Source organism: Chiloscyllium plagiosum, chromosome 32 (assembly GCF_004010195.1).
Source record: "Chiloscyllium plagiosum isolate BGI_BamShark_2017 chromosome 32, ASM401019v2, whole genome shotgun sequence".
Classification (NCBI taxonomy): domain Eukaryota; kingdom Metazoa; phylum Chordata; class Chondrichthyes; order Orectolobiformes; family Hemiscylliidae; genus Chiloscyllium; species Chiloscyllium plagiosum.
The window spans coordinates 23,614,778-23,636,188 of NC_057741.1; the positions used below are offsets into that span (position 1 = coordinate 23,614,778).

The 21,411-nt window shown below is 41.8% G+C and overlaps 1 protein-coding gene across 1 annotated transcript in view; it reads left to right on the forward strand.

The window, feature by feature from the left end:
* LOC122539417 (limbin-like) overlaps nt 1–21,411 on the forward strand; it is a 173,184-nt gene that overhangs the window by 103,419 nt on the left and 48,354 nt on the right. Inside the window, exon 16 of the mRNA XM_043674234.1 lies at nt 1,564–1,692. Within this exon, the coding sequence (XP_043530169.1) occupies nt 1,564–1,692 (129 nt within the window). The remainder of the gene's footprint in view (nt 1–1,563; nt 1,693–21,411) is intronic.

The following is a 21,411-nucleotide window of genomic DNA, read 5'->3' on the forward strand; positions in this document are numbered from 1 at the left end:
TCTGTACTTGTACGATTTATCGAGGGAATTCTGATAAGCAGAAATTTTTAACCTATCAGTAATGATCGAGGACTGTTTATATATAGATCACTTTTACAGATTGCAGTGATTTATGCTAAAACATTCACATTGGCACCACTCACTAATGCTAAAGTGTTATAAATTTGATGTTTGGGTGAGCAGTTTAATTTGCTTCTCTAAGCAGTGAATCCTTTGATCTATTCACCTTCATCTTTCTATCTTGACAGATTTTCAAATGTGAAATGACAGAAATACGTCACGGTTACTTTATGATAATCCACATTAACCGTGAAACAGAGACTGGGTGGCCCTGTGATAGTTGGAAACACATAGGAATTGCTAGCTGAAAATAAACCGAAGCTTCTCATGCAACATTTACCACCCTGACACACATGATACAATGATAATGGAGTTTCTGGCTAATTGTGGCATAAACAATTCTGTTGGATAAAAGCCAACCCTTGTGATAAAGACTCCAGTTTTGGAAAGAACATGGCCATGAAATATTTCACACTTGGACAGATTTATCTTGCGAGAAGTCAGCAGAGTTGAATCAATTTTGATTCTAGCCTTTCAAAGAATATAATACACGCAAAAGAAATTTGTGAATAAATGCATTCAAGGTGGAGTGACTGGAACAAAAATGGAACTTTATGGTTAAATCAAAGAATATGACCTATTTTTGTTTATAAATGGGTATGGGGATCTGTGACAAGCGTAAAAGTGAATGTTGATTATACTCTTAGTTGTATGCAGAGAAGATGTAAAGTTTGACTTAGGAAAGAAAGGATAGACAATCTTAGAGGCCCAATATCAGGAGCATCTCAAGTCTCACCATTGAGTCTTAGCAGCTGGTTTGTCTGGAAATTCATTGTGTTTTTATTAAAAGTAACATAAAAGAGCAGGGATACAAAAATCAATATTGTCTTAATGGTGAGGCTCTTAAAATCTGTGCCGTGTTCAGTGTACTGCCATAATTTCAGCAGGAGTACAATATGATGAGTTGGCCTGGGAACTATATTGTGATTACTGTGTGAGGGCAGAGTCTGCACCCACCTCTTGCTATGCTATCATTGTGAGGGGAGTAAGGTCTTTCCATAAACAGTTTGTCCCTATATCTAAATAAATCAGCAAGATTTTAAAAGTATTACTTTGGGCCTTGTATATTTTTGACAGCACAGACATGATGGGCAAAAAATCTGTGACTCTATGTATGATTCTATGCTTCATGAAGACGCCAACCACCATATTCCCCTCTTCTTTAGTACTTTAGTACTCCTCTCCTGAGTTTCTGGCCTTATGCCAATGCCAGGCACTCTGAATGGTGTCAGTGTCCAACATTTTGTATCATTATTACCCTGTCAATGTGTCTGATCAGTGGCAGCAACCTGAACTGAAATATAAGTTTTCTATGTGTGTGTTTAAGTGTATCCTTACACTTTGGAATTCTGGTTTATACCTTTTGAATTCTGAGATTTAAAAATAAAGTTACTTCTCTGGTGATTAATGAAAGATTTTCTGTCTGTTTCCCTCCTTTTGTAGGGCAAGTTGAAATCGGAGCAAGTGGGACATGGCGACCAGGTCAAATTGTTAGCTTTACAAGAACGTATGAGAGCCAAAATTAAATTGTATGAGGAAGAAAATAATAAAGTTTATGAAGAAATGCATGTGGTAAGATGGATCGACAAGATGGATGCTGGTAACATGGTTGGGAGTAGAAAACTGTGGAAGCAACTATTCAGGCATATTGTTTTCATACAGATTTTTGCTGTGGAAATATTTAATTCTAATTCTTGGCATAACACAAATATTGGCAGCTACGCCACATATTCTGCAGACTCAGGTTTATAGTCAAATATAAGCAGAGACTGAATTATTGTTATGATTAGCATAGAGTTCCAGCAAATATCCAATACCAAGCCACAAATTTCGTTCTCCAGTCAGTTGATGTTATCTATTGTGGTCATTTAGGATTGGCCATATTTGTCACTTTTCACCTGTAGCATCATAGTGAGAATAGGAGGCAACTAGCCCTATTCCCCAAGAGCCAGCAACACTTTCTGACGAACTGTCCGTGATTGGGATAACATCACACATCTACTGAAAACATAGCTGCATTATCATATGGTTAGCAATGTGTACTCCTACAATATCATAATTTCTACTTAAAGACATGTAAAATTTGTGACACTATAACAGGCCTTTTGACCCAACCATTCCAAGTTGATGTTCACCCTCACAAAAGCAATTTAGCTCGAATTGGATTTACTTCCCTGTTGCAACATCTAATTATTGGCATTACCTTCATCCTCTTGTCCAATCTTACCTTGAATAGTGACGTAGGAAGGTACATAGAGATGTACAGCATGGAACCAGACCCTTCGTTCCAACCTGTCCATGCTGACCAGATATCCCAACCCAATCTAGTCCCACCTGCCAGCACCCGGCCCATATCCCTCCAACCCTTCCTCTTCATGTACCCATCCAAATGCCTCTCAAATGTTGTAATTGTACCAGCCTCCACCACTTCCTCTGGCAGCTCATTCCATACATGTACCACCCTCTGCGTGAAAAGTTCCCTCTTAGATCTCTTTTATATCTTTCCCCTCTCACCCTAAACCTATGCCCTCTAGTTCTGGACTCCCCAACCCCAGGGAAAAGACTTTGTCTATTTATCCTATCCATGCCTCTCATAATTTTGTAAACCTCTGTAAGGTAACCCCTCAGCCTCCGATGCTCCAGGGAAAACAACCCCAGCCTGTTCAGCCTCTCCCCATAGATCAAATCCTCCAATCCTGGCAACATCCTTGTAAATCTTTTCTGAACCCTTTCTCAAGAAAACAAATAACTTAGTTGCATGTACTGACCTCAGGATATATATATAGACTTTACATTCAATGCAAGTAACGAATGACCACTTTTGTAATGTAAGGATCTTTTAAACCTTCCACATTCCCCATTTCTTTAAACTGTGTAGGTTTGTAGTGGGTGCAGTGTAAAAGTACTAAAAGCATTACACCCAGCTCCAAATACTTAGCTCTGATCTTAAGAGCATTTACCAACCAATTTACTCCTATGAGGTGGAGTATGTTCATTTAAATATTGCAATGGGGCTTTGTGCTTCTGTTCTAATCTCCATTTTGCATGTTATGCTGTTATGAAGGAGCTTCAGTTATCCATATTTTTAAAGACTTTCATCAATTTTTCACAATTGTTTAGGTATATGTAGAGTCCTGCATTAAGAGAACATTTTTTGAAGGGCACTTTTAAAAAAGTCACATGATTTAATCTAACGTCTTAAACTTGTTTATTGGAATTCACATGTCTTCAGTGAGCAATTTGGACTTAATGGAAGTCACACATCTGAGTTTATGGTTGACAGGAGTTGTGGCCATTTGATATAGCTTTAGAGTTTAGTTTGTGTACAGCTTGTGAAGAGATATGATCCCCAGCTTTTGTGGCAATGATTATGTTATTTCCATAACATAAGAAACTGAGTGAATATTGGAGTGTTGAGGAATCCGACATATGTTTTCTTACAGCTAATTATTTTACACAAACATTACATTCACAGGCACATAACTGCCTAGGTTAATACTAAGTTAAAGCTTTCCAACATGGAAGCATGTTTCCCATGGCATGAGAGAAGGTTAAATATAAGACCTTTATACCCTCAGGCCATGTATTATATTACAGTCATAATATCATGAAGGTATTCTGACTGTGAACATTTTCAGAATAAACCAATAATTTTGTTTACTAATGAAACCTGATTGATGGATATTTTTATTCGGAATCCAATGTGGATGAAGTATATATTTGACCATATTGGTAACTAGATAAACCATTTCAAGAGATTTTAAGATTTGGATTAGTGAAACTAAATAGAGACAGCGCATTGCTCCAACCTCAGTCTTGCATAACTGGGTTTCTCAACCAGAACCAGTACTCCCCACCTTGCCACCTCTCCCAGCCAATGTCTCGATTCCCTGCTTTCTCCATTTGGCCTCTGACTGTATGATCAGTACTCTGTGTGTACCCACACCACATGGACTGCTGCAGTTTAAAAATGGCAGCTCAACACCACTTTTCCAGGGCAGTAAAGGATAGGCCAATATATTCTAGCCTCGCCGGTGATGCCCATACTAATTTTCTTTTAAATCCATGGTGCACAATCCATGATCTTTCCAATCCTGCTGTGCCTTGGGGCTGAAAACTGGCTTCTCAAAGACCAGCTTGTCTCTTCATCTTGGTAGCTGCCATTAAGTGGTGACAAAACATGCTCATCCAGCTCCACTTTATAATTCAGCAGAGCCCAAGGAAAACCCAGTTTTCTAAGAATTGAGCCACAAAGCTACACCTTTCTCCCTCTCTGCAATGTAACAACTGGTGTCTAGTTCCTGGCTCAGCCATGAACCCTGGGTGTGATTGTTTTTCCAGCTTCATATTTGTCTTTCCTTGTCCTCTCTAACCTTCAAGACGAGCTGCTACTCCCTCCAACCATGCCATCTCATCCTGCTTTATTCGGTCTTCCATGACTGACCATTTGCTCAGACAGCGAATACAGAATCATATAATCCCGACAGTATGGAAACAGGCCATTTGGCCCAACAAGTCCCCACCAACCCTCCGAAGAGTATCCCACCCTGACCCATTCCCTTCCCCTTTTACGCTACATCTCCCATGACTAATGCACCTAAACCTATGTATCCCTGAACACTGTGGGCAATTTAGCATGGCCAGTTCACCTAACCTGCACATCTTTGTATGTGGGAGGAAACTGGAGCACCCGGAGGAAACCTACACAGACACCGAGAGAATGTGCAAACTCCACACAGACAGTCACCTGAGGCTGGAATCAAATCGGGGTCCCTGACACTGTGAGGCAGCAGTGCTAACCACTCAGCCACCGGGCCCAACCCTAGACTTGAAGTACCTACAACCTTGATAATGCTGTGGAACGACCTAAAAGCCCCTCTGAATATACACACTTCATCCCTCTGACTGACTGCAGCCCATCCACCAAACAGATTTTACAAGGCAGCCCTGACTGACAACAGCCTAGTCCCAGACTGAATTTACAAATGACCCACCAGCGAGACCCAGATAGATTTTGATTATCTTCCAGGACTGCCAGTAACCCAATCTTTAGACTGAAATAGAGCTAATCTCCAAACTTGCAGCAGATCAATTGCATAACTCACTGACCCCACCTCCAGGACAGGAAAAGACCCAGCTCTTGGGCTGATTGTGAAAGTCTCACCCTGACTGACTGGAGATCACCCTTTAACTTTCACACATCCCCAGGCTTTTCAGCTCCACGCAGTGTGTTGCTGTGTAAGCTGCTGGTACATGAATGTTGACATAGCATTGTGCCTTAGTGTCATGTCCTCACTTTCACATTAACACTCATTGTTTCTTATAGCCACATGTTGCTGCCTTTCCTTTGGTCTTAAAGTGACCCAGTCAGCCACCTGTTTGCTCTGTGTTTTAAGGTGCCATTTGGAATCTAGGGCTACTGTTGGATTCTGTCTGCTAAAGTGAGAAATGGAAGCCTTTTATTATCTTTTTCCCAGTTGGATGGAGCAATCTTGTGTACCAACAGATAGAACAGCTTCTTCCTCACTGTTATTAGACTTCTGAAAAGACCTCTTAAATTTAATGCTGATCTCACTCTTTGTGCACCTTCTCTGCATCCGTAAATATTATATTCTTTGCTCTGTTCTATTACCCTAATGCACTTTGTATGGTGTAATCTACCTGTACTGCACACAAAACAAACTTTTCACTGTACCGAGGTACATAATAAATCAAATTAAATCAATGGGCCAATGACACATAAAGCTTTAGTTCCCATGGGGGCACCTACTGCAGGTATAGAATTGACAGCAAAAGTGGACAAGTTTTGAAATCGAGGTACTGAGGAGGTCTTGGTGGAGGCAGCCCAAGTTGTGTTCTCATCTGCATGGGAGGCCAAAGAGCAATGATGTCAAGCATGTCCTTTACTGATTGGGCAGGCATTAACTGGGAAGGGGAAGTTAATTCTGGTGAGCCGTATAATTGATGAGATGCAAATGGGCTACAGTTCGGCTTTTCACTGCCTGAGGACAAGAAATTCAACTCAAACTTTATCTCCATGGCGAGAATCCGATTTTTGTACTCTTTTCTGACATAGACTGATCACTATTCTCACCTATCTCAGTCGGTGGAAAATCCTGGAATATGTCTTATTTTGTTATCTGTTGTGGAAGATATATTCAGCACTGCTTTGAAACTCAAGAGCACGTATGCTAAATGATTAAGAAACCTCTGTGCATAACAGTGTATACTAGTGGATAGCTCAAAGCCCATTCCCTGTAAATTCAAGAGAGTCCAAAAATTGGTTTAAAAATTGTATGTGTGTCAGTTATAGTTCAGTAAAACGGAAACAAAATAACAGACCTGGAAAATTCAGTTCGGCTCTGCACTTATATAGTGTGACTCCTGATTGACTAGAGTGGCTTGTGAAGCCAGTAACCAATGTTCCAAGTGACCCTTGACCCCACCCAACCTTTTTTAACCTGAAGAAGAGTTATAGCCAAAATGTTGACTTGGTTTGCTGTGTTCTTTCAGCCTCCTGTTTGCCTATATTTTTCTTTTGTAACCTGAATTGCACATAGTATAGGCCATCCAATGCAAAACCTAAAAATGTCCAAAATAGGACACAATCAAATCTGCTGGAATTAAGGTGCTGCGCCCATAATGGAGTTAAGGCCAACTTTTAAGCAGTCCTGTCCGTTTCTGGCTGAACTGGCAAGCTGTTGAAAAATTGTGGACAATGGGCTAGTGGGTAGCAATGATTGAACTTCCTTCATGAAGCGAGATAGCTTTTAGCTCTCGTCTGCAGCACGTCACAAATAGAAAGTGAGGTCATCTTCACATTACTGGTTTACACAAAGGATTGAGCCACAGAGGTGCATTGTGGCTTTTTGATACCTTATCCACCATATTAATACCACCTAAAGTGTAGGCATCCAGGACCCTTGTCTGAATCAGGAATTTGGCTCTTGGCATTAACAAACATCAGGAGAAAGTGAACACTGCAGGTGTTGGAGATCAGAGTCAAAAAGTGTGGCATAGGAAAAGCTATGCGACAGCTTTTCCATTTCCACACTTTTTGACATTAACAAATATAAGTCTACTTTCTCTTTCTGGATCCCTTCCCAAAATTGGATTACCTTGAATTCTGGCTGTCAGTGAGTCAACTGCCTTCAGGACAGTTGTACCTACATGGTGCTGAGCCAACTGTTTGAACATGGGCTAGTGGAGGCCATACTGAGAAAGGTAATGAATGCAATGCAGTAAAGACCAACATTGCTCTTCCAAGCTCCGCAGCAGCTCAAAAGATGTTTGTCAAACTCCAACATCTCCTTTGCATGGTGCTCCAATTCCCAGCTGATTGCCCTTTCCTCCCTTGCTCTTGATCCTAACTTAGTTAGAGACCAAAAAAGCTGCAGATGCTGGAATCCAAGGTAGACAAGCAGGAGACTGAAAGAACACAGCAAGTCCCAAAGGATCCTTCCACACCCGGCAGAGATTTTCTTAAATATCGAAACAGCTCATCAACTGTGTCCATTGCTCTTGATATGTACATTGGGGAGGCAGGATGCCAACTCACGGAACATTTCAGAGAACATCTCTGGGACACATGCACCAAACAATCCCATCACCCTGTAGCCAACCACTTCAACGCTCCCCACCCCCATCTCTGCCAAGAACATGCAAGTCCTGGGCCTCCTCCCACCACTAAATCCTAGCCACCCGACGCCTGGAGGAAGAACGCCTCATCTTCTGCCCTGGGACCCTCCAACCAAATGGAATCAATGTCATTTTTGCCAGTTTCTTCATCTCCCCTCCCCCCCACCTCATCCCAGATTCAACCCTCCAACTCAGCACTGCCCTCTTGAACTGTCCCACCTATCCATCTTCCTTCCCACCTATCCACTCCATCCTCCCCTCTGACCTATCACCACCTGTCGCCTTCCCAGCTACCTTCATCCTGAGCCACACCCCCACCCTCCTATTCATTCCTCAGCCCCCTCCTTCTCCCCACCCCCCAGCCCCCCAACATTCCTGATGAAGAGCTTATGCCCGAAATGTCAATTCTCCTGCTCCTTGGATGCTGACTGACTGGTTGTGCTTTTCCAGTGCCACACTTTTTGACTGTCTTCTTTCAGCCTCCTGCTTGTCTACCTTGATCTTAACTTCCCTTCCGATTGTCATCTCTTCTATTTCCTGTTTCCTTCAACAACTCTACTCCCAAACCTACTAATTTACCTGTGCCTGTTGACCCAGCATCATAGATATTTACATCAGGAGAGCAATCTGGCGAGAAAATGTAACCAATAGGGTACACCCTTAACAAGTGAAATTTAGGGGTCCTATTGTCCAATTGTACCATAATCAATTTGCTCTTCCAGCAGCTTTGCGACAAAAATAAACTTAAATAGAATTCCTAACTAAGTGGGCATCCGATGAGATGCCCAGTTTCAGCGAAATCATGCTTCATTGTAACTCTGCATGGTTTGTTTTGGCATTGCTGATTGGGTGCACAAGTACCATGCTTTTAAAAGAAACAAAAGAACTGCAGATGCTAGAAATCTAAAACTAAAACAGATATTGCTGGAAGATCTCAGCAGGTCTGGCAACATCTATGGAGAGAAATCAGCAGTAACATTTTGGGTCCAGTGACCTTCCTTAGAACGGATGGTAGCTAGGAACAGGTTTTTATACAGAAGATAGGGTGGGGGCAGGAGGGAGAGTAAATTGTTAGGTGATGATAGAGCCCAAACAGAGAGAGAAAGGAGTGGACAAAGGTCAGTCTGGGGAATAAATAGCTGCTAATGGGGACTATTAGTGACTGACAGTGGGTAGTGTGTGGTAGCAACCCATATAACGTGAAGGCCTGGTGTGTGGGGTTGGGGGAAAGCATGGGGAAATGTGCTCAAGCCCCAAAATTGCTGAACTCCATATTAAGTCCAGAAGGCCGCAGGGCTCCCAGGCAGAGAATGAGGTGCTGTTCTTCCTGCTCGCACTGAGCTTCACTGGAGCACTGCAGCAGGCCTGAGACAGAGATGTGGCCAAGGAACACGGTGTGTCGAATGGCAGGCAACTGGAAGCTCAGGATTTTTCCTGCGGACAGAAAGTGGGTGTTCCACAGAGCGGTCACTCAGTGTGCACTTCCTTTCCTCAGTGTAGGGGAGACCGCATCGAGAGCAGTAAATACAGTAGAGCAAATTGCACCAAGTGCAGGTAAATCACTGCTTCACCTGAAGGGTGTGTTTAGGCCCTAAGGAGGGAGGAAGAATTGAGGCAGGTTTTACACCTTCTACGGCTGCAGGGGAAGATGCCGTGGGGGTGTGAGGCTGTATTGGGATTGAAGGAGACCAGACTGCCCCAGAGGGAGCAGTTCTTGCGAAAGGCGGATAAGGGAGGGGAGGATAATATGTGACTGGTGGTGGCATATTGTTGAAGTCCTAGTTACCAACATTACAAAGCAAAGATTAAAAATGGCACATCAGAATTTAGAAATTCTTACATCCGCACTTTCTATCATAATGCCATTATTGATTTCAGATCTATCGGCCCTGAGATTGCACAGTGAGTGCTCTTGTACAGATGCTCCGAATGCATCATCCAGTATTGCTCCCCTGCTGTTACAGTGACTGTTAGCCCATTTATATCAAAGGCTGTGCAACACCACCAAAACAGAGGAATTTGTTCATATGTTAGTAGCTTTTAGGGTAATTAACTTTATTAAACTTAGAAGTAGTGGAAATAAATGAATTGATTAGCCTGACGTAGAATTACTCCTCAAATGCAAGCTCTTTACATGCACAAGTTGCTTTGCATTTCTTTTGCATTTCCAGCAGCCTCCATTTGCCTTTTCACATCAAGTACTGATAAGCTGTTGATAATTAATAGCTCGCTCTCTGCATGACTATGTAAATCCCAAGTGCAGCAGATAAATTGCCAAGATGGGAACGCTCTGAAAGTATATCACTCGCCTGTTAAAAGCTCTTATCTTATCACCAACAAATTACTCACCCCTGAACAGAGCTGATGGATTCTATAAGTTGAATCAAGTAATTTACCCTGAATCTGAAATATGAAAGTGAAAATTCTACCTGAAGTATGTTAATAAATCTAGGATGATATCTGACAGCTTCTGCTGCTAAGTTGGATGGAGATACTATTCAGACTGAAAAATGTAATTTCAAATTCCTTAGATTATTGGAAGCCAGTTGCCTGTGAGGAAATGAAAAGTATTTTAAAATGTAGTTGTGCAACATGTCCAAATTGATCAGTGGGAACATAGAAACAGAAATAGGCCATTTATTCTGTAGTACCTGTTCCACGATTTAATGATTGTAGCTGCTTAATGCCATGATGGGGGGAGAAGGCTCACCTCAAGCTCATGGGAGGGATGGAGGGACGTATTGTTGTTCTCCTTCGGAGCAGAGATGTTTCTGAAGAAGTTTGATGACAGTGATCAAAATCACAAGACAAGACAGAGGAGATAGAGAAAATCGCTTCTCATTGGCAGAATTGTCTACAACTTTATGATACTGATGTTAAGATTTAGATTAGATTAGATTACATTACATTACAGTGTGGAAACAGGCCCTTCGGCCCAACAGGTCCACACCGACCCGCCGAAGCGTAACCCACCCCTACCCCTACATTTACCCCTTACCTAACACTACGGGCAATTTAGCATGGCCAATTCACCTGACCTGCACATCTTTGGACTGTGGGAGGAAACCGGAGCACCCGGAGGAAACCCACGCAGACACAGGGAGAACGTGCAACCTCCACACAGTCAGTCGCCTGAGGCGGGAATTGAACCCGGGTCTCTGGTGCTGTGAGGCAGCAGTGCTAACCACTGTGCCACCGTGCCGCCCACAAACAGTAAAAGACTATCGATGACACGAGGAAGACTTTTATATGGGGAGAGCTTAGGATCTGGATTGCACTACCTGAACGTGTAATGGAGGCAGATTCAATCATGGCTTTCGAAAGGAAATTGGATTTGAAAAATATGTTTCAGGGCTAGTAGGAAAGGGCTGACAGTTGAGACAAGTCAGTTACGAAGAGAAGACTTGCTGAATGGTCTCCTCTGTTGTAATCTTTCTATATCATTTGTCTAATTTTCTTGTAGCTTGACCTTTGGTGGCCAATAATAAAGAAGTAACTCTCATTTTTATTTTGATTTATTACATCATTGAGACATCTCATAATGCTTGGGAATCAATGGCTTAATTTGTTTCATTCACAATTGTAACGTGGCTAGATTTGCCTCCAGTTTTTCAAGCAAGGCCAAAGAAACAACAAATGATTGAATGTTTAGTCAATTTAGACAATCGAACCACTGCCCCAAGGCATTCAGCCGTGTTATCATTATTGAGTCATCCACTACCAATATTCTGGGAGTTATCATTGACCAGAAACTCAACTGAACTCACCAGAGTGGTGACAAGAGCAGGTCAGAAGTGAGGGATACTGTGGCAAGTAACTCACCTCCTGTGTCCTGCAGGCACAGAGTCAGGAGTGTGATGGAATACTCCCCACTTGCCTGGTTGGGTGCAGTTCCAACACCACTCAAGAAGCTTGACACCATCCAGGGCAAGTAGCCCGCTTGATTGGCATTACATCCACAAGTATCCACTCCCTCCACCACCAATGCTCAGTAGCAGCAGTGTGTACTATCTATAGGATGCACTGCAGGAATTCACCAAAGATCCTCAGATGGTATCTTCTAAGCTCACAACCACTTCCATCTAGAAGGAAAAGGGCAGAAGATATATGGGAACACCACCGCCTTCAAGTTCCTGTCCAAGCCACTCACCATCCTGACTTGGAAATATATCGCCGTTCCTTCACTGTTGCTGGGTTAAAGTTGTGGAATTCCCTCCCTATTGGATTGTGGGTCAACTCACAGCAGGTGACCTGCAGCAGTTCAAGAAGGCAGCTCACCACCACCTTCTCGGGGGCAACTAGGGATGAGCAATAAATGCTGGCCCTGCCAGCAATGCCCACATCCCAAAAATATGAATACATTTTCAAACAATTGATTTTTGTGACAGTTGTTCAATGTGTGTAGTCTGTTGGGTCTCCAACTAAGATCATTTCACCTGTTGTGCATTGCATTGAGTAGTGCTAACATGTACTCAGCTGCAGACAGTCATGATTGAACAACTTTGTTTTCACATTTCCAACAGGGAGGGCATTATAATGAAATGCTCAAATCTTGCAAATTCTTTTCCCATTTGTAAAGCCACACATTATTTACACCAAACATTGAAATGTAAAATATTCATAAGTTCCTAGAATGATTGAAGCAGTATCAACAAAAACTAAAAATTTGACAGGTTGTTTCCAATTGTCTTTAAGTCATTGCAGCAAAAACATAGATGTGACAGATGTTGCCAGAGTCATTTTTTAATGAAGTAATTCCCAGGTTCATTTCGAGCCTTGGGCGATTGTCTCTGCAGAGTTTGCACATTCTCCCCCTGTCTGCGGGGGTTTCCTCCGGGTGCTCCGGTTTCTTCCCACAATCCAAAAGATGTGCAGGTCAGGTGAATTGGCCATGCTAAATTGCCCATAGTGTTAGGTGCATTAGTTAGAGGGAAACGAGTGGGTTACTCTTTGGGGGGTCGGTGTGGACTTGTTGGGCTGAAGGACCTGTTTCTACACTGTAGGGAATCTCTAATCTAATCTAATCTAATAACTGTTTCACCATAACAAACCGTTATGTGTTTAACATTTTTTTTCATTTGACAAGCAATAATTAAACAAAAATTTTCTTCTTTCTTCCAACATACCTGTAATTAACCTTCTTTCCCTTTCTATCAGGGTATCTCCTTTCATTTTCATTCATTTGACTCTACTCTGTCAGTACATCTGACTGTGTTAGCTTTGAAATTAACTACCATCTCCATTGAATGATTGAGACTGAGACATTGATTGATGGGTCTTACTGAATTGATAAATTCTGTGTTGCCAGTATACTTATTGTTCCTTTGAGATGCTTTCTTTCTGGCTGTCATTTAGAATCGAAGGAGGAATTTAGACTAGAACAACTGTTAAATTGTATTCATTTGTGGGACATGGGTGTGCCGGCTGGCCAGCATTTATTGTCCATCCCTAGTTGCCCTTGAGAAGGTAATGGTGAGCTGCCTTCTTGAATCAGTGCAATCCACATGCTGTGGGTTGACCCACAATGCCTTTAGTGTTTTGACACAGCAAAAATGTAGAAACAGCGATATATTTCCAAATCTGGATGGCAAATGGCTTAGAGAGGAACTTGCAGGTGGTGGTGTTCCCATGTACCTGCTGCCCTTGTCCTTCTAGATGGAAGTGGTCCAAGGTTTGGAAGATACTAAAGATCTTCAGTGAATTTCTATAGTCTGTACACACTGCTGCTACTAAGCATCGGTGGTGAAAGAAATGGATATTTGTGGATGTAGCGCCAATCAAGTGGGCTGCTTTGTCATGGATGGTGTCAAACTTCTTGAGTGTTGTTGGAACTGCCCCCATCCAGGCAAGTGGGGAGTATTCCATCACACTCCTGACTTGTGCTTTGTATGTAGTGGTCAGGCTTTGGGGAATCAGGAGATAAATTACTTGCTGCATTTTACCAAGCTTCTGACCTGCTGTTGTAGCCACTGTATTTGTGGTGAGACAAGTTGAGTTTCTGGTCAATGATAACTCCGCGGATGTTGGTAGTGGGGGTATCAGTGATTGTAGTGCCATTGAATGTCAAGGGACAGTGGTTAGATTGTCGCTTATTGAAGATGGTCATTGCCTGGCGTTTGTGTGCTGCAAATGTTACTTGTCACTTGTTAGACCAAGCCTGGATATTGTCCAGAACTTGTTGCTTTGACAATGGACTGCTTCAGTATCTGAGGAGTCGCAAATGATGCTGAACATTGTGTGATCATTAGCGAGCATCTCCACTTTTAACCTTGTAATGGAGGGAAGATTATTGATGAAACAGCTGACAAAAAGTTGGGTTTATGACACGACCCTGAGGAACTCCTGCAGAGATGTTCTGGAGCTGAGATGACTGACCTCCAACAACTACAACCATCTTCCTATGTGCCAAGTATGACTCCAATTCCAATCCCCTTTGATTCCAATCTTGCTAGGGATCCTTGGACCCACACTTAGCTGAATGTGGCCTTGATGTCAAGGCTTGTCACTCTCACCTCACCTTTGGAATTCAGCTGCTTTGTCCAAGTTTGAACCAAGGTTGTAATGAGGTCAGGAGCTGAGTGGCCCTGGTGGAATCCAAACTGGGCATCAGTGAGCAGGTTATTACTGAGCAGGAGCTGCTTGAAAGCACTGTTGATGACACCTTCCATCACTTTACTGATAATTGCAAGTAGACTGAGGGGGTGGTAATTGGTCGGGTTGGATTTGCCCTGCTTTTTGTGTACAGGATATACCTGGGCAATTTCTGTCAGATAAATACCAGTGTTGTAACTGTACTGGAACAGCTTGGCTAGAGAAGCAGCAGGTTCTGGGGCACAAGTCTTCAGCACCATTGCCGCAATGTTGTTAGGGCTCATAGCCTTTGTAGTATCCAGTGCTTTCAACAGTTTCCTGATGTCCTGTGGAGTGAATCAGATTGTCTGAAGACTGGTATCTGTAATGCTGGAGACCATTGAAGAGGCCAAGATGGATCAATCACTCGGCACATCTGGCTGAGGCTTGCTGTGAAAGGTTCAGTCTAATGTTTTGCACAGATGTGCTGGGGTCTCCCATCATTGAGGATGGGATTATTTGTGGACCCAGTGAGTTGTTTAATTGTCCACCACCATTCACAACTGGATTTGGCAGTACTGCAGAATTAGATCTGATCAGTTGGTTGTGAGATTGCTTAGCTCTATGTTACTTGTTGCTTATACAGTTAGGCATGCAATTAGTGCTGTTGGTGGCTTCATCAGATTGACACATCCATTTTAAGATATACCTGGTGCTGCTCCTGACATGCCCTCCTGCACTCTGCGTTGAAGCAGGGTTGTTCCCCCTGGCTTGATGGTAGTGGTTGAGTGGGGAAAATTCCCAGGCGATGAGGTTGCAGATTGTGCTGGAATACAAATCTGCTGCTGTTGATGGCCCACACTGCCTCATACATGCCAGCATTTGAGTTGCCAGGTCTGTTCAAAATCTGTCTGATTTAGCATGGTGATAGTGCCACACAACGTGATGGAGGTTATTCTCAATGTGAAGACAGGACTTCATCTCCACATGGACTGTGCGATGGTCACTCTTACCGATACTGTCATGGACAGGTGCATCTGCAGGCGGCAGATTGGTAAGGATGTGGTTAAGTACATTTTTTCTTCTTACTGGTTATCTCACCAATTGCTGCAGACCCAATCTGGCAGCTGTGGACTTTAGGACCGGACCAGCTCGGTTAATTGTGCTGCTGCTGAGCCAATGTTATTGGTGGATATTGAAGTCCTCCACCCAGTGTATATTTTGCACCTTTGCCACCCTCCATGCTTCCTCCAAGTGTTGTTTAACATGAAGGAGTACTGATTCATCAGCTGAGGGAGGAAGGTACATGATAACCAACATGACATTTCCTTGCCTGTGTCCAAACTCATAGAATCATACAGATGTGCAGCACGGAAACAGACCCTTTGGTCCAACCTGTCCATACTGACCAGATATCCCAACTGAGTCCAGTCCCACCTGCCAGCACCCGACCCATGTCCCTCCAAACCCTTCCTATTCATATACCAATCCAAATACCTCATAAAATTTGCAATTGTACCAGCCTCCACCACTTCCTCTGGCAGTTCATTCCATACACGTACCACCCTCTGCATGAAAAAATTGCCCCTTAGGTCTCTTTTATATCTTTCCCCCCTCACCCTAAACGTATGCCTTCTAGTTCTAGACTCCCCACTCCAGGGAAAAGACTTTGTCTATTTCACCTATCCATGACCTATCCATGCCCCTCATGATTTTATAAACCTATATAAGGTCACCCCCCCAGCCTCCGACACTTCAGGGAAAACAGCCCCAGCTTATTCAACCTCTCCTATAGCTCAAATCCTCCAACCCTGGCAACATCCTTGTAAATCTTTTCTGAACTCTTTCAAGTTTCACAACATCTTTCCGATAGGAAGGAGACCAGAATTGCATGCAGTATTCCAACAGTGGCCTAACCAATGTCCTGTACAGCCGCAACATGACCTCCCAACTCCTCTATTCAATACTCTGACCAATAAAGGAAAGCTATGTACCTGCGACTCCACCTTCAAGGAGCTATGAACCTGCACTCCAAGGTCTCTTTGTTTAGCAACACTCAGGAGGACCTTACCGTTAAGTGTATAAGTCCTGCTAAGATTTGCTTTCCCAAAATGCAACATCACACATTTATCTGAATTAAACTCCATCTGCCCCTTCTCAGCCCATTGGCCGATCTGGTCCAGATCCTGTTGTAACCTGAGGTAACCCTCTTCGCTGTCCACTACACTTCCAATTTTGGTGTCATCTGCAAACTTATTAACTGTACCTCTTATGCTCACATCCAAATCATTTATGTAAATGACAAAAAGTAGAGGGCTCAGCACCGATCCTTGCGGCACTCGACTGGTCACAGGCCTCCAGTCTGAAAAACAGCCCTCCACCACTACTCTCTGCCTTCTACCTTTGAGTCAGTTCTATATTCAAAAGACTAGTTCTCTCTGTATTCCATGAGATCTAACCTTGCTAATCAGTCTCCCATGGGGAACCTTGTTGAACGCCTTACTAAAGTCCATATAGATCACATCAACTGCTCTGCCCTCATCAATCATCTTTGTTATTTCTTCAAAAAACTCAATCAAGTTTGTGAGACATGATTTCCCATGCACAAAGCCATGTTGACTATCCCTAATCAATACTAAAGCCTGATGTGGCATTATATGTGTGATTTCTAAATATTTTAATATGATTAATTTTGGATATTTGTATTTTGAAATAGTGGCATATGGGTTTTCTATATGCTGAAAGGCTTTAAAGATGTTTATGTAGGTATTCTTGTAGCCATTGTGCTTTCTCCTTTTAAAAGCAATCTGAAATAAATAGTTTTGGAGGCTGAGGGAAATTTGTTTACATTGAAGAGTCGATGAGTGAAGAAATTAAACAATGTAATGCATTATGTTTCAAACACAAGCCTCCGGAATTTTTTTTTAAAGCAAACATCAAATAGCTTGAAAGAAAAGGTTGGAATTTCAGTTTGGCAGTTTGCAGACGTCTTAGCTAAAGCTAAAAGTGTAAAATAGTTGTCTCTGAAAAAGAAAGGTAGCTTAAGACTGTTAAAAAGGAGCTTACCTCATTGTGACCAGATATGTTGATTAAAATCCTAAGGGTTTATTTGAAGCTGAGAAAGTCTAAGCGCTATGTATAAAAGATCCAAGAAGAGGCTATCAGATCCTCAAGATGGTGAATTGAAGTAGCAGCTAAATTAAGCCTATTAGTTGTGAAAATAAGGAAACTCTCTCTGATGTGAGAACTGTAAAGGAGCGTTGTTGTGATTAATTGGATTGCATTTTATGATATATTTGGAAATCTTTAAATTTAATAAAAAGTTTGGTTTATTCTATTTTACCTTCTTTTGAAAATAAACCTCAGCTTTGTTACTAAACATGAATCTGCACCAGTGCGTGTTTGTTTTTCAGTAAAAGATCACCTTGTTGAAGCAAAAAGAAAGGATTTACCAAGCCAGATTTCACTTTGGGATCTGATGTATCCAGTCATAACTTTAGGTGGAACCATAAGAGATGTTGCTCATGCTGTCCCTTGGTCAGATTTCTTTTTTAAATTAAATTAAATTAAATTATTTAAATAATACGATGGAGTCTCTTTCCAGTCTTCATTGGATAGATAATTGCACCTTGACTCTTTATTGTAATTTCAATCACATACTTTTCTTTTATCCCCTTGGTAGTTTTTCACCATGACCTTCTGACTACCACTGAACTCTCCAAGTGTCAAATCAAATGAATTAAGACCCATCTTCACTTTGCCTTGCATTTCTCTTTGCTATTGATAGGAGACCTAAAGCAAATTAAATTTTATCCTAGCACCATGTTAGGTGGGGAACCTCAGGGTTTACTGGGTAAGAGACCCCAACATTTTCCTCCTTGTGTCAAAGAAAACCTTTGAAATTATTGATTAACTTGTTATCTAGAAAATGTTTCTGGAAAGACTTCTACACTGATATTCTGTGCTGGGTCATATCATGGTATTAGTGTGTGTTAAACTTTAAACTGTGGACTGTTTTCTAACATTGACATTTCTGGCAATGCACAAATTAAAAACCAACTTTTCAAACCCCCATTGCTTTGAGATGTGTGGAATTGAGGACAGACTAAACATTTAGCCACTTCTTTAAATGTAATTAGATTAGATTCCCTACAGTGTGGAAACAGGTGATTTGGCCCAACAAGTCCACATCGACCCTCCGAAGCGTAACCCAGCCAGAGCCATTTCCCTCTGTCTAATGCACTAACACTATGGGCAATTTAACTTGGCCAATTCACCTCATCTGCACATCTTTGGACTGTGGGAAGAAACCAGAGCATCCAGAGGAAACCCAACCAGACACTGGGGGAATGTGCAAACTCCAAAACAGTCAGGTCCTCCCTGGCAGAGAATTGAACCCCGGTCTATCCCATGACAGGCAGCAATGCTAACCACTATACTATCAAGGGATTTCTATTCATTCTCAGGATGTGAATAGGCCAGCATTTATTCCAAAACCCTGATTGCCCTTGCAAAGGTCGTGGTGAGCCAGCTTATTGAATCGCTGCAGTCCATGTGGTGGAGGTGTACCCATATCCCATGAATGCATAATAATTTGGATAAGTTTACCATAGCTATTGACCAAATCAAGGTACTCTTTCCTTTCCACTCCAAAGGAACCATATAAACATATTCCCATGGTTTTCCTTTGTGCAATCATGAAATTAAAGGAGCAGCAGATGGATCATTTCTAATTCTGACAAAGACTTCACAACTTTTAACCACTTCTTCTATATCTCTATCTACCTTACAAAACCAAAAATATATTGTTACTACTTTTTCATATGGACTGCATGCTCTTCATAATGTAGGCGAAAGTGAGTACTGCAGATGCCAGAGGTTAGAGATGAGAGTGTGGTGCTGGAAAAGCACAGCAGGTCAGGCAGCATCCAAGGAGCAGGAAAATCAACATTTCAGTCAAAAGTTTCAGTCAACATTTCAGTTCTTACAATTTATTTCTAATCCTTGACAAAATAATGATTTTTTAACAACAAAGAACTCTGCCTTGATCTAAATTCAGTTCATATTGAAATACTCCTACAATTTCTCATCATTACACTTTTTTTTAGCCAACCATACATGAGGTAATTGAGCTCTTTCCTGAACACCAATCCTCGCAAGTTTTTCTCCGAACTTATCTGGCATGTCATTTGTGGATGTAATGTTATTCTCAGGAACCTCAATGGTTAGATATGGATAAGGCTTCTCAGGAAGTCTTAAATAAGTCAGCATGTGCACAATCTATTAATTTAATGACATTTAATATCATATTGAAGGGTCATCTGAATCAGTGCCCATCGCCGTAGCAGTGCTGTTGCTAAGGCAACTATTCCTTTCTATGAACGAAAATGACTGTCAGGACTTGATCGTGAATTAGCAAAATGATTTTTCCATCATGTAAGTAGTTGTGGATCTAAGTAACACCATGAATGATAACTAATGCCTCTTTCACAACTTGAGCCAGTCTGCTCTCATATTGTTAAAGTACATGAAGCATTTGTTACAGGGTTCTTCACACTAACTTCAGTTATTAAGATAACACACCTCATCCTGTGGTGAGTCAACACATGCTAAAATCTAGCTGTATCTTGGGATCAGAGTGGGTCAAAACAGCTTCACTTCGGTGCTTTCTTCTCCTTCCACTTCAGTTCAGTGCCTTTGCTCAAAACCACATCAACAAGAGAATTTCTTTAATTGAGAATGTTTTCTGAAGCATTGACTCACTTGCTAACTGTTTCCTTTAGAGTATTCTGTGTAATCTCATTCTTAGTTGTATCATAATATGAGTCCGGAGTTTCATTAGTTCCGATATATTCCATTCACCTCTTGGACAATATTGACTAAAAACCAAATCAAAATCAATTTAGATCATGTTACTATGTCAAGTTCCCTTCATTAAAAGAGAAAATTATAGTGCTCATGTTGATCCTGTTGTTTATGGTGCTCAATGCAATACTCAACCATCAATCATTTAATAGAGAATAATTTGTAATTATTAAATCGCTTTTGTGGGAACCTGCTGCCTACAAATTGCCTACAGTTTTTTTTTCTGCATTCTAACAGCAAAGGCACTACAAAAAATAAGTGAAAAAAACAATTGGTGAGGAAGGCACAAAGACTCTGCTGAGGGGTATAGACAGGTAGCAAAGACTTGAAAATGGAATATATGTGTGGAAATTCAGTTTGGCAGAAAGAATAAAGGAGTAAAATGTTATTTAAATGGATAAAGACTGTAGAAAGCTGCAGCTAAGAGAGATTTAGGAGCCTCTGTCCATGAATCACCAAAAGGTAGCATCCAAGTTTCTTTTGTCCGTTCACGAGACGTGCGCATCACAGGCTGGGCCAGCATATATTGCCCATCCTTAATTGCCCAGTTGACAGTTTGGAATCGACCACATTGTTGTGAGTCTTGAGTTTTATGTAGAGCTGGTAACAATGGCAGTTTCCTTCCCTAAGGGACATTAATGAACCAGGTGGGTTAAAGTACAACTGGTATAGGGAAGCTAATTGGAATGTTGGCCTTTAGTTCAAAGGGAATCGAATATGTACATTGTGCGGTTTTAACAAAACTCTACAGGGCAGCAGTCAGACCTAAGCAGGAATACTGTGAACAGTTTGGGCTTCTTATCTAAGGAAAGATATATTGGCATTACAGACAATCGGAGAACGTTCAATCAGTTGATATCAGAAATGGATGAGGTTTAATCTTTAAGTATATACAAGACTGAAATGGGCAGAATTTTAATCAGTAAGGGAATTAAAGGGGAAAGGCAGGAAAGTGGAGTCAAGGATTATCAATCAAAACAGCTATGATCTAATTGAATAGCATAGCAGTTTTGATGGGCTGAATGGCCTACTTCTACTCTTACATCCTATTGCCTATACTGAGACTGCTGCGTACCCTTATTTCTCATTGTCCTGTTCTTTTTTGCTTTTGCCCTCACTAACTCACTCTTAACTGCATCTATACTATTTGACTCCATATTCACATTTTAACCATTCTCTAAGGGATTACTGCAAGCGAAGCAGTTGAGAACTGCTGTT